The sequence below is a fragment of the Plectropomus leopardus genome, chromosome 1 (genome assembly GCF_008729295.1).
Source record: "Plectropomus leopardus isolate mb chromosome 1, YSFRI_Pleo_2.0, whole genome shotgun sequence".
In the NCBI taxonomy this organism is placed as follows: Eukaryota; Metazoa; Chordata; class Actinopteri; order Perciformes; family Serranidae; genus Plectropomus; species Plectropomus leopardus.
Window position 1 is genome coordinate 28946590 of NC_056463.1, and position 12389 is coordinate 28958978.

At 39.3% G+C, this 12389-nt stretch overlaps 2 protein-coding genes across 4 annotated transcripts; both read left to right on the forward strand.

Annotated features, from left to right (window-relative positions):
* Positions 1-2660: 2660 nt before the first annotated feature.
* LOC121964788 (UDP-glucuronosyltransferase 2C1-like) lies at positions 2661-6185 on the forward strand. The gene is made up of 2 exons (XM_042515009.1): positions 2661-2772; positions 4324-6185. The coding sequence occupies exon 2, from the start codon at positions 4324-4326 to the stop codon at positions 5908-5910; it is 1587 nt and encodes a 528-aa protein (XP_042370943.1). The 5' UTR covers positions 2661-2772; the 3' UTR covers positions 5911-6185.
* A 309-nt stretch (positions 6186-6494) lies between these two features.
* LOC121964894 (UDP-glucuronosyltransferase 2A2-like) lies at positions 6495-11588 on the forward strand. Of its 3 annotated transcripts, none has more exons than XM_042515103.1 (2): positions 6495-6814; positions 8609-11588. In XM_042515103.1, exon 2 carries the CDS (start codon positions 8635-8637, stop codon positions 10204-10206), a length of 1572 nt encoding a protein of 523 aa, XP_042371037.1. In that variant the 5' UTR covers positions 6495-6814; positions 8609-8634; the 3' UTR covers positions 10207-11588. The 3 variants fall into 3 exon arrangements, with proteins under 3 accessions (XP_042371037.1, XP_042371097.1, XP_042371164.1); XM_042515163.1 differs by lacking the exon at positions 6495-6814 and adding an exon at positions 7995-8072; XM_042515230.1 differs by lacking the exon at positions 6495-6814 and adding an exon at positions 8077-8161.
* Positions 11589-12389: the final 801 nt, after the last annotated feature.

The window sequence follows — 12389 nt, forward strand, 5'->3', positions numbered from 1 at the left end:
CCTGATGTTCATGATAGAAGAACGTTTTATATTGACCCATAAATGTGTGCAAATATTTTTTGGATTGACATGAAACAATTTGCTCCATCTAAACTGACCTTACATTGCAAAAGAAAGAATAGACCAGTGTTTGACCATTATTTCTAATCCAGTTTGAGGTTGTCCTCTTTCAATTCTGAAATAAAAGTTAAATTGTTTTTTCTATCCATACATGTATCAAAGCCTGCACTAAGTGCCAAGGCATGTCGTTACAGCACCATGTGCACTTACAAGATGAGTGTAACTGACCTATTTTATATTGGAGTAATATTGTTTTGATCCCAGTCAACCTGGTGCATTGTTTTGCTGAAGCAGAGCTCCTTTACAGTGTAAAAAATATCGATTGCATTTTGAATCACAAACCATTTCTTTTATTCCGCTCTTTAAATCAGTCACCAGCTAGGATATAAATTTATGGCAGGGAAATCATCAAATTCATCATCTATCCAGCTTCTCCCCCACTATCACCAATGCCTTGCCCCACTGAAAAGCAAGCTGCAGAGTCTGGTAGATTTGAAATAACTGTGTTTTACTGTATGATGAATGGAATGTATAGAGTCTGAACACAAAGATAATGTAGTACTATGAGGTAAATGAAATGCTCATTTGCACTGCATGCTGAGTAAAATACATTTTTGATATCATTTTTGCTAGGTGCAGTGGGCAGCATAGCAAAAAAAGTCAAATCAAACCAACATTAATTAAACATGGAACATATAATGTATGTGGGCTACCATACAGATTGTGATTACAGTAATGTCAAATTTGCATGTTGCTACCACCAGCCAAATATGTAAAACATCAACAGTAGAGAGAGAGAGAGAGAGAAAGAGAAACCAATAAAATGTATACCAGAAGGCAGAGAAACCCATTATAGATGCACAAACATATATGCATAAACATACTGTGTGCATACATACAAGTACCCTCTACAGTTGATACATACATGCACACAAATATAAACACACTAAATATATATACACAGTGTCATGGCAACAGCGGTTCCTCTGCTAGCACATACTGTTAATCTCTATGTTGTGCATAACCTCTCCCATCATTCCTCACCTACCCAAAAGCTGTCCCTTCAGAGTTTACTGCATGAGCTCATCACCTGACCCAGTCATCTGTCCACTCAGCTGGGCTTAATTTACTTCAGTATAGCAGAATAAGGGACAGCCTCCTCCTTAGTTTAGCTGAACACATTTTATTTTGTAGTCAGTTCCTGTTGTTGTCCTGTTCTGATGCCTTTTGATGACTATGTGTACACCTCATAGCATTGCAGAGTACACTGAAGACTTGGTCCTACATAGTGCTGAAGTGTGTGAATACCAAACAGACATGAACACCTCACATCCATGGGTGGATAATGAGATTATGGGTCCCTGGGCAAAGACATGTAAAAGGCCTCACCACCTCTCCCACATAGAACTGGAAACACAAACAGACTTTGCTGTCATTTTTTCTTCTTTTTTTGTGTGTATTTATCTTGTGTTGTTATATGGTTACGGTCTGTCTCTTTTTGGTTGTTTTGCTCCTTTTTGGAATCATACTGTGTCTTTGTTTTGCACATTTTAGGAATTATTTTATGCCTGTTTGTAATTGTTTTGTGTCTTTTTTTTGATTGTTTTGCAACTTTTTGGAATAATTTTGTGTGTCTTTGTAGTCATTTTCTGTCCCTTTGAGATATTTGTATTCGGTTTATGGAGTAATTTTGTGTCTTTTTTGTCCCCTTTCTAATTATTTTGTGTCTCTCTGCAGTTCTTTTGCATCGTTTTGTTGTCATTTTGTGTCTCTTTCTGATCTGTACCTGTTAATTTTAGTGACAATGTGCAAGTGAAGGGCCCAAATACTTTGGACCACAGGGCCTGTGCTTGGTAGGCCTATTCAGTGGTCCATCCATGCTAACATCAACCAGCATTACTCATTCAATTATGTTCAACTCACATTTAGTGTATGTGGTATTATGTTGTTAGTGCACACTATCTGATTTTTGTTTTTCTGAATTTCAGTTATTAGAAATGTGCTGTTTTTTCAATAGCTGAATAGGAAACTTATTTCTTCTTTAAACTTAATTATAATGGCTCCCATGCAGCTAAAATAGTTTTTTAAAAAAGAAAAAAAAAACACGCTTCCTGACAAGTAAATGATATGAAAAGGTAAGCAGTGACATTTTTTGTCATGGAAAGCTCTCCTCACTCTCCTCTGACCATCTGCCAGTTTCTACATCTTCTTTTCTGTTTCTACACATATCCACCAGCATCCAACTTATGTTTGACTATGCCATCAGTCAGACTGACGCCAATACATGACATGTGCAGCCTCTTGTGTTGTCCTTTAGTCATTGCCAAGTAACAAAACGATAGTGAGATAGCCATCTCGTGTTGGCAGGTCTAATGAGGTCTGGGTTGGGGTTGAGTAAACAGGAAAATGTATGAATAACTGTAATTTTGGCCGATGCTTTTATGAAAGCATCGACTTTAAAAACAATAAGCTGATAAATGATGACTATCGTGATCTGATTATTTCACATGCCATGAAAATATAAAGATCCTATCAATCATTGACTTCCTTATCAGGGGTGTTCGCACGCACACCGTTGACAGTATGTTTCCCCTCTTTTCCGGGTTGCTTGAGTCCATCAGTCTGGTCTCTTTGGTGGAGGCTACTGGCGCTGGAGAAAGCAGTTTCCTATCAGCGTGACTTTTCCTGTGCGGAGGAACAATACGCTCCACGGTAAGCACGTACGCACGCGTTAACAATGTTTCAGCGCAGATATGCGGATTTACTGAATGTTAACGGAATGTAGAGGCAAATTTTGCTGCTCGGAGGATTTCCACCGCTTGCATGTGCGTTGCGTTACGGCTCCGCTGCGGTTTTGCCGGTGTTGCCGGTACCGCTTGCGCTCTGAGTCCGGCACGGCGTAGCACTGCTGGAGTGGCGAGACCGAGGAGTTCCCGCGGTAATTACAGAATCACGCGCATTGTATAGGTACAGAAGAAGTAATTACTCCATTCCTTTCATGGCTTAAATTATAGTGATATCGATTCACTCCCATAACTCCCAATAATAAAATTAATTAATAAATTGTTCCACGCCATTTCCATTCTATGGTTGTCCTAATAAAAGGATATGTGGTGTCATAAATAATTTTGTGGTTTTCTACCTCCCAAATTAGCTTCTCCTCCTCTGTGTTGCCGGTTGTGACTTCCGAAAACTTCTGCCATGTTGATACAGGCCTGGATCCGCTCATTTTGATGTTTTGTTGCTGTAGTTAAGTGATATACGATCATGCGTAAACACGGAGTGTTTTATTCTGAAAAGTAACGGATGTTTAATGTTGTGTCGCCGTGCGATTTCCTGGTTGCCCTCTGTTAAATTCAGTTTATGCATAGTGATCCGGCGTCTCGCAAAAATAGGAGGCTTGCGTTTGTGATCCGCATGCAGAAAAAGTTTATTGAAATAAGTTTCGAATATCGATCCCGTGTGTGTGTGTGTGTGTGTGTGTGTGTGTGTGTGTGCCTGACTGTCTATCAGTCTGTCTGTCTGTTTGTGTTATTGCGCAACACGCATATGCGCATAGGTTGCATAATATGCGTACGAAACACAGAACTTTAGACTGTTTAGACACAGGAGCCACTGGAGAGGGGCTAAAGAGCCGCATGTGGCTCTAGAGCCTCGGGTTGCCTACCCCTGGTCTAAGACAATCTAAAATTATTAAATATTGGTTAAAATGAACAACTCTCTCAAATCCAAAAATAAAAGTGCTCGAACTTAAATTTATGATATCATAGGTTATAAAGTGTGGAGGTGCTTTATAGACAATGAATGGTGAAAGATTGTAGACAGATGTTTAGTGAAGACAGGTAGGCAGGCAGGTATATGGATATACCCACCTCTTTTTCTGGCTGTTTACAGTTTACCCACAAATCAGCCAAAAGACCAGGGAAAATATAGCAGATTAAATTTACATCCTCCTTGGTAATCCTCCAATCTTTCTAGAGGTACACCTAACTGATCAGTACATGATTGGTTCTGGATGACACTGACAGCAGCCAGGGGAATGCTCTGAGTATATAGACACATTTTCTGTTTCACAACTGAGAACACTGCAATAGCATGAAGCTCATTTGTGTATATATATATAAAAAAAGAGAACAAACATTCTGTGGGTGTGTTAAAATAACATATTGGAATCGTTCATTTAGGTGTGTTCCCCTTTAGTTTAAATTAGTTGCACTCTAATGAGATTTTTCACCAAGTCTCTGTCCATTGTTTTCATTCCAGATGAGGCTGATCTGTTGCTGCAGTGTTTTGCTGCTGCTCATGCTCGTCCCCAGATTCTGTCAAGGTGGCAACATCTTGGTCTTTCCCACTGAGGGCAGCCACTGGATTAACATGGACATCTTACTTCAAGCTTTGCATGCGCGAGGACACAATATAACCATTGTGAGGTCAAGCAAAAGCTGGTACATCAAGGATAAATCCTCCTATTACAATGCTTATACAGTTCAGGTGAAGCGGAGCTTAGATCAGCAGTTCATAACAGATCTCGTGTATGAGGTCATTCAATTTGAAAGGGGGGCTCTTCCCCTGACCATTTTTCTCCACATGACTGTAGGAATGTTTGACACGTTCCTTGAAGCTCACAGAGCTGTGTCTGACTTTGTATCAGCAATGCTAGATGACCAAGAGTTGATGAGAATCATGAAGGACAGCAAGTTTGACCTGTTACTCACTGACCCCTGCTGGGGGGGTGGACCAATTTTGGCCAAATATTTGAACCTTCCTTTGGTGTATAATGTTCGGTGGCTGATAGCTGGTGAGGGTCATCTTTCAATTGCACCTTCACCGTTATCATATATTCCTATTACAGGAAGTGGAAACACAGACAAGATGACCTTTATTCAGCGAGTTAAAAATGTCTTTTTGCATGTAATTACTCAAACCCAAAATGAGTTGGTGAAGCAGATTGTTTACCAGAAACTGTGCGACAAATATCTTGGGCCCAATAATGACTTTTCCCAGTTACTGCTTGATGCAGACATTTGGCTGATGAGAGCGGACTTTGTGTTTGAGTTCCCTCGTCCCACCATGCCTAATGTTGTCTATATGGGAGGATTCCAGTGTAAACCTGCAAAACCTCTTCCTGAACACCTGGAGGAGTTTGTGCAGACTTCTGGAGAGCATGGATTCATCATGATGTCTCTGGGGACTTTTGTGAGTGAATTTCCTGCTGACCTAACAAACTACATCGCTGCAGCTTTCGCTACATTACCTCAGAAAGTCATCTGGAGGCATAAAGGTGAAAGACCGACCACTCTGGGCAACAACACTTTGATAGTAGACTGGATGCCACAGAATGATCTTTTAGGACATCCCAAGATGAAACTTTTTGTGGCTCATGGAGGAACAAACGGGGTTCAAGAAGCTATTTACCACGGAGTCCCAGTTGTGGGTCTGCCCTTGTTTTTCGACCAATATGACAACAACCTGCTGCGTCTGCAAGAGAGAGGAGGGGCTAAGATCATTACATTAGCCACAATGGACCAAGACGACAACTTCTTAAAGGCTATTCAGGAAGTCCTGAATGAGCCCTCCTACAGGATGAGCATGCAGAGACTCTCCAGGCTGCACAGAGATCAGCCAATAACCCCGTTGGAGAACGCCCTCTTCTGGTTAGAGTTTGTCATGAGACACAAAGGTGCAGCTCACTTGAAAGCAGCATCCTACAAAATGCCCTGGTATTCCTATCACTCTGTAGATGTGGTTTTGTTCCTGGCTGGAGCTGTGCTGCTCGTGCTTTTCATTATTTTCGTTTTCATGAGGTGTTTATTCACTACATTCTGTAAACGTAAAGTGAAACATGACTAATCATTTCAGCACTATAAATTCTGTACATTTTTTTAAATACATCAGTGATTTAATCATAAATAATCATGATTAACATGATCTTATATAATGAAAGATTGGATTAGTTTGATTTTTTTACATGATTCTGATGCTGATTTGGGCATTACTATAAGAGATCAATATGAGGTTTGCTTGAATGGCCATATGTTACTCAGTTACTCAGCAATCACATTGTATGCTATTTTAATTTGTATGATTGTATTTTAGTTAAGTATTTGCATAATCAATATGGGTGTTGTAACCTCTCTTTCAGGAGCATTACATGTAAAATACTTGGAATTATTCTAAATTGATTTAGATTTCACTTTTCCCATTGTGGATATTTCTAATCTTCATTTGACCGGTGTTCATGGGAAATAGCCTAAATGTTCCTGATACCTGATGTCTGTAAGTATTTTAAGATAGCAGGGGCTCATAGGCACAAATAAAGACCCGTTTGGGGTTAAGACCTGCACCTTATCTTAGTCATTTGTACTGTGTGTAACTTAATGTAGCTCTATGAGAAATATTATTGAAACAGATTGATCAGTTTTGATTGTTCCGTCATCTGTACTATGTGTAACTGAAGGTAGCTCTGTGACTTAGTACTTTTTTTTCTGTGTCGTGAGACATTTTCAGATTTACACCTCCAACCACCAGGTGGTGCATCTTTTTTTTTTTGACACATCTGATGCAGACGCCCTTCAGGAGGTCATTGTGATCAGCTTCAGGTGTTGCAGCTTTGTTGTTGTTGCCTGAGAAGTATTCTTTCTTTTTGCCTCTGCCAAGCTCAGCCACAGTATATGTTTATGTCCAATTTTGTGATTTTGTACTTTCTGTGGAACATTTGAAAAGGAAATCTCTGACATTGTTGGATCTACAAATGGTGAGTTGTAAAGAACAATGAAATAAATCTGTTTGTTTTTCCTAAAACTGGGTTTCATTTTAATGCTTTCAAATGTTGAAAGCACATGTCACTGGTAAGCCTCAAAGTCGAGCAGATAGTAAGTACGTCACACTGTTAGACCTGTTTTCATAATAACATGTTTGACTTTGTGTAATAAAAATGTTAAACTAGAGGTGGAGTTTACCTCAAAGGTGTGCACAGGTCTATGTGGGTGCCGTGATTATTTAGGTGTGGTCACTGCCTGCAGATCCGGAGCTCAAGATAAAGTCATCTCAGGTCAAAGTGTTTGTCAGTGTTTTGGCTTCAGACTGAAGATCCAGCAGAGTGAGGGCTTTTTTTATCTTTATTAGTTTTATATTTTGTTAATGTTGTTTTGTTCTTTTGGATTTCTTCAGTTCTAATATAATGTCTCATATGAGTATCACCACAATAAATAAACACTTCCCTTAGATTACTTTGGAGCTCTGCCTCATTGAACTATAATGAGTGTCTTAAAGAGACAATCATTTAATGTAGTTAAGTTAAGCAGAACCGTCGTCAGGGGCGAGGCAAATGCTTTAAAAGAAAACACAAAAAATCAGGAAGTGGTTTTATTTTTTTTTTTTAGTCCTGCACAGTCCTGCCTCAGCAATTACAAGCAGACAGTTAATTTTTTTTTTTAAATTGAATTGCTGGCATTTAACTACGCCCACTGCTCCACTGAGTGTTTAGCAAGATGTCTGTTTGTATGTATTTGCAAAAATGTCACACTTAATGTGTGACAGCAAATGTTAAACTGCTCTCTCAGTGTAGCATCCAAATGACACTGTATGATACAAACAAACCCCACTGTTATTTAAGAGACTCAAATCCTGCTGTATAAAAAAAACCCCACAATTTGCACTTTTGTTATCTTTATATTTTAAGATAGCAGTAGTTCAAATATACTGAGTCTGCAGGCATGTAGTAAGTATGGTGCTCTAATGTTGTGAAACACAAGCATGAAGTAGACCACCCATGTATTTACAGCCACTATTTCCTGCCAATAGCACCACAGCTCTTGCTTATTGCATCACGAGGACTAAGCTTCCCTGGTAAGGGAGAATCTGTTGTGACAGTCTTTAAGGGTGGGACAAAAGGAACCAGGAAGTGCTTCATTGCCACACTGGTTTGACTAAAAGCTCTTCAGTGGTCTGTTTTGTTTTGTTTGGGTCTGGCGAGAGAGATTGTGTTCAAGAGTGCCGGGGAACTTTCCGCTGTAAGCTTGACATTTAAAGGTTTTTTCCATTTTATGAGAAAAGAGTGAGTGATCTTTGTGGAGAGTGTTGTAAGCAGCTGTACAGCATGGTAAGGGAATCATTTTTTCTAGGTTTTGCCAGCTAATGTTACTGAATCAAGTCCATTGTTGAAAGATTAGACATTTAATCAATAGGAAAATAGGTGTATGGGATTTAATGCTCTGGGATTATGTGTTTTCTCAAATGGAAGCTCTTGAATATTTCTTTCATGCACACAGTTCAGGTTGTGAAAACACTGCTGCTCAGAGGAATCGGGGTTCAAAACAAAATGCACGCAGAGCTCTTGGCACTCTAATTTCCTGAGAGAGGCCCCATGTGCAACATGCACGTGAGGGCTGTCAGAATGAGTTTTTCCACACAAACAGAGAGACAATTGAAAGGAACATCATTGTAGCTCCCTGTTGTGGGTGTCCTGGATTATCATCTGCCTTTGCGCATTCATTTCCTGGAATGCATAAGTAACTGTTTTCTTCCCCCTCTTTTTCTTTGATTTCAGACTGCACAGTTTAAGAGGATTTGAAGATGTCATTGGTTTCCATCATCTCTCTTTTGGCTGTCATTATTTCAGCAGCCTACGGTGGGAAAGTTCTGGTTTTTCCACATGACGGCAGCCACTGGGTCAATATGAGGGTACTTGTTGAGGAGCTGCATACAAGGGGACACACTGTGACTGTCATTCGGGCTGCAGATAGCTGGTACATCAGAGAAGCGTCTCCACATTACAATACTGTCACAGTGGATGTTGCCGGTGGTGGAAATGAAGATTTTTTTCGACTCTTTGTCTCTGAAGTTATTAAAATTAAACGAAGCAAGGGGTCCGCATGGGCCCGCTTTGCTTTAGACATGGAGTTGAAGGAAAAGTTCTTTGAATTACACAAGAAAGTCTGTGAAGTGATTGTGCACATATTTGAAAATGAAGAGTTAATGAAGTTCTTGCGAGACGCCAAGTATGATGTGATTTTGACGGACCCTGCTAACGGAGGAGGCGTCATGCTGGCTCACTATCTGGGATTGCCGTTAGTGTTTAACGCCCGCTGGACTGTTCACGGTGAAGCCCATTTTGCTGTTGCACCCTCTCCGCTTTCTTACGTACCGCTTCCACCTTCAGAACTAACAGATCAAATGACTTTCTATGAGAGGGTCAAAAACATAGTTTTCTACACCATGAGGATGCATCTGTACAAGCAGGTGGTTGGGCCACATTATTCTGAATTGTCCAGCCGCTACTTTGGCCCAGATGTAGACTACTTCTCTCTGTTTCAAGCTGCAGACCTGTGGCTGATGAGAGTGGACTTTGTGTTCGAGTTTCCTCGTCCTATTATGCCGAATATTATTCATATGGGAGGCTTCCAGTGTAAGCCCTCAAAACCTCTTCCTGAACACCTGGAGGAGTTTGTGCAGAGTTCTGGAGAGCATGGAGTCATCATCATGTCTCTGGGAACTTTAATTGGAGAGCTTCCCCGTGACCTAGCTGATGAGATCGCTGCAGCTTTTGCTAAATTACCTCAGAAAGTCATCTGGAGATATAAAGGTGACAAACCAGCGACTTTGGGCAGCAACACTTTACTAGTCGACTGGATGCCACAGAATGACCTCCTAGGACATCCAAATGTTAAACTCTTTGTAAGTCACGGAGGAACTAACGGAATATACGAGGCTATATATCATGGAGTTCCAATTGTTGGCATTCCCATTGTGTTCGATCAAGCCGACAACCTCTCCAGACTGAGAGCAAAGGGTGTTGCAAAGGTTATAGATGTTTCTGTACTGGATAGGGAAACATTTCAGACTGTCATACAGGAAGTCCTGAATGAGCCCTCCTACAAGATGAACATGCAGAGACTCTCCAGGCTGCACAGAGATCAGCCAGTGAAGCCACTGGATCGTGCAATCTACTGGTTAGAGTTTGTCATGAGACACAAAGGTGCAGCTCACCTGAGAACAGAGTCCTACAAAATGCCCTGGTATTCCTATCACTCTGTAGATGTAATACTATTTTTAGTAACAGCTGCTTTGCTCATTTTGTTATTTTTTGCAGGGTTAGTATGGTCATGCTTTAGATTGTGTTTGAAAAAGAAAGTGAAAACTGACTAATCAGGAAAAATGGAATGATAATTTTCATATTTTTGAATACATTGGTATATGAGAAATCTGGCTGTAATCCGCTGGATATCGAAAAGTACAGAATTTGACATTTTAAATGTGTCTTAAGTGTTCTGCAAGTAACTTAAATATTGCTAGAAAAAAATGGACTGTAAAAAATAAAAAAGAGATGTAATTACCATTACACAATTATGCAACTGACTGCCAATTTGCAAGAGTAAAGTCTGTTTGATTACTTTGTTTAAAGCCAAGTCATTTTTAATAATCTCTTGACCTTTCAATGTATCAGTTTAACCTCTAATTTTGGTCTTAAACAAATAAAACTCACAGCAAATGCAAGCTACGGTACTAGTAGACGAACTTGATGACATGAGTCAAGTCAAAAGTTTCAACTCTCTATCCTCTATATCTATTTTGATGTATGCTACACTATGTTATCATGCTAGAAGAGGAAAAAAGACTCACATTGCCATTTTTTTAAGAAGAAAACAATGTGGACTGTTGGACTTGAGAAAAATAATCAACTTTCTTTTCATATATGCCATGGCATAAGTTTTAATAGCATGGATGTATTAGAAATAACCTGAACTAAATGAGGACGTGTTAATCACATTCCCAGCCAGCAGGTGTTGCTGTTCAGCCATTTACAGTATTTTTACCAGCCTGTAAATGCAAATTATCAGCTATTTTATAATTTTACTTTTTCAGAAGACAAAAGAACACTCACCCAAGCATTGTAGGCCACACAAACTCCCCCCCAAAAAATGAAATGTTTTTTACAATCTTGATTTCTTGTGTTTCTTTTCAGTTGTAACACAGGATAAAGGTCCTGCATTTTATAAATCATTTTATAACTGCTATTTATGTAAGGGTCAAAAATAATGGTTGACTTTTACTCTCCTTTCCACCCCCTTATCACTTGTGCATTTAAGAACATGCAATTGCAGTACCAAAGTCCTGCGTGGGTTGGAACCTGCAGACGAGGACGTGTTCTGCTCTCTAACAAGGGAGCATATTGAATAAAATACATTGGATGCCAAAAAGGTAACATTAGCATTTTTTTTGCCAATTAAAATAACTGATAGCTATCTATTTGAAGTTTTGTGTTTATCCAAAAGTTAATTTTTAACTGGCATGCAATACATTTTCTTGTGGTTCAGATTCTCTCAGTTACAATTAGCTCTTACTGTGGCTGAAAGTGTTAACAGCATTTGCGGATGGACAAAAAGTGAAATAAAATTAAATAAAAATATTAACACCCTTATTTTTTAGTTTGTCATTGTTCTTACATTTGAGTCTCTATGATGAAACCAACTGCAGCAGGCTACACTAACCACAGTAAAATTATTAAAAGCAAAAAATGTAAAAGTAATACTTCACCCACAAAAGGCTCATTTTTATATCAGTTACTCACCACAGGTTACAGTGAATTAGTTAAGACATTTTTAAAAAAAATTTTATCGTGTCTCAACTGTGAATGGTGAATCCAAAAAAGAGGAACAATACTCATGAATCAAAGCAAACGGGAACACATCTAACAACAGCACAACTATATCAAAACATCAGTTTATAAACTCTTACACATCTCATGCAGTATAATCCAAGTCTCACGTATCCAGTTGTATGCTCAGTACTTCTCAAACACATGCATTTATGCTTAGACCTTAGTATTTAAATGTCTAGTGTGCAGGATTTAGTGGCCCTATCTCAAGCTGGTGTTTGATGTGTCTGTTTTGAGTTATTGAAGGACAACATGGTTGACTCCTTGCAAGAAACCCACTCCTTATGTCGATATAAACCATTTACTCTAAAGTAATGAAAACACAGCAGTTCTTTTACTGAGATTATTCTTAAGTGATAAAAACATAGATAAATATCATATACAACTTCTGCCAGCAGATGCCCCAAAATCCTACAGACTTGACTTTTAAAACATGTCAGTGCAAACGGCCTAGCACGGTCGAGCAGCATGTCTGGGCATGAGTGTGTGTTTGAACTCTGCTTAAGTGGATCTCATGTGCACGCCCCTGCGCAGACACGCTCAGGGCAAATATTTGTGGGTGGAAGTGTTTATATTGTTAGTTTTAGCAAAAAGGCATGTGTTTCTGGAAATATTGAGTATACGACTGGATAAACACTTGTATTATACTGAACAAGTGTTTTTAATGTCTGTT

Excerpts from the sequence above, each read along its gene's own strand:
- LOC121964894 (XM_042515103.1), top strand. The coding sequence starts at position 8,635 with ATGTCATTGGTTTCCATCATCTCTCTTTTGGCTGTCATTATTTCAGCA.
- LOC121964788 (XM_042515009.1), top strand. The coding sequence starts at position 4,324 with ATGAGGCTGATCTGTTGCTGCAGTGTTTTGCTGCTGCTCATGCTCGTC.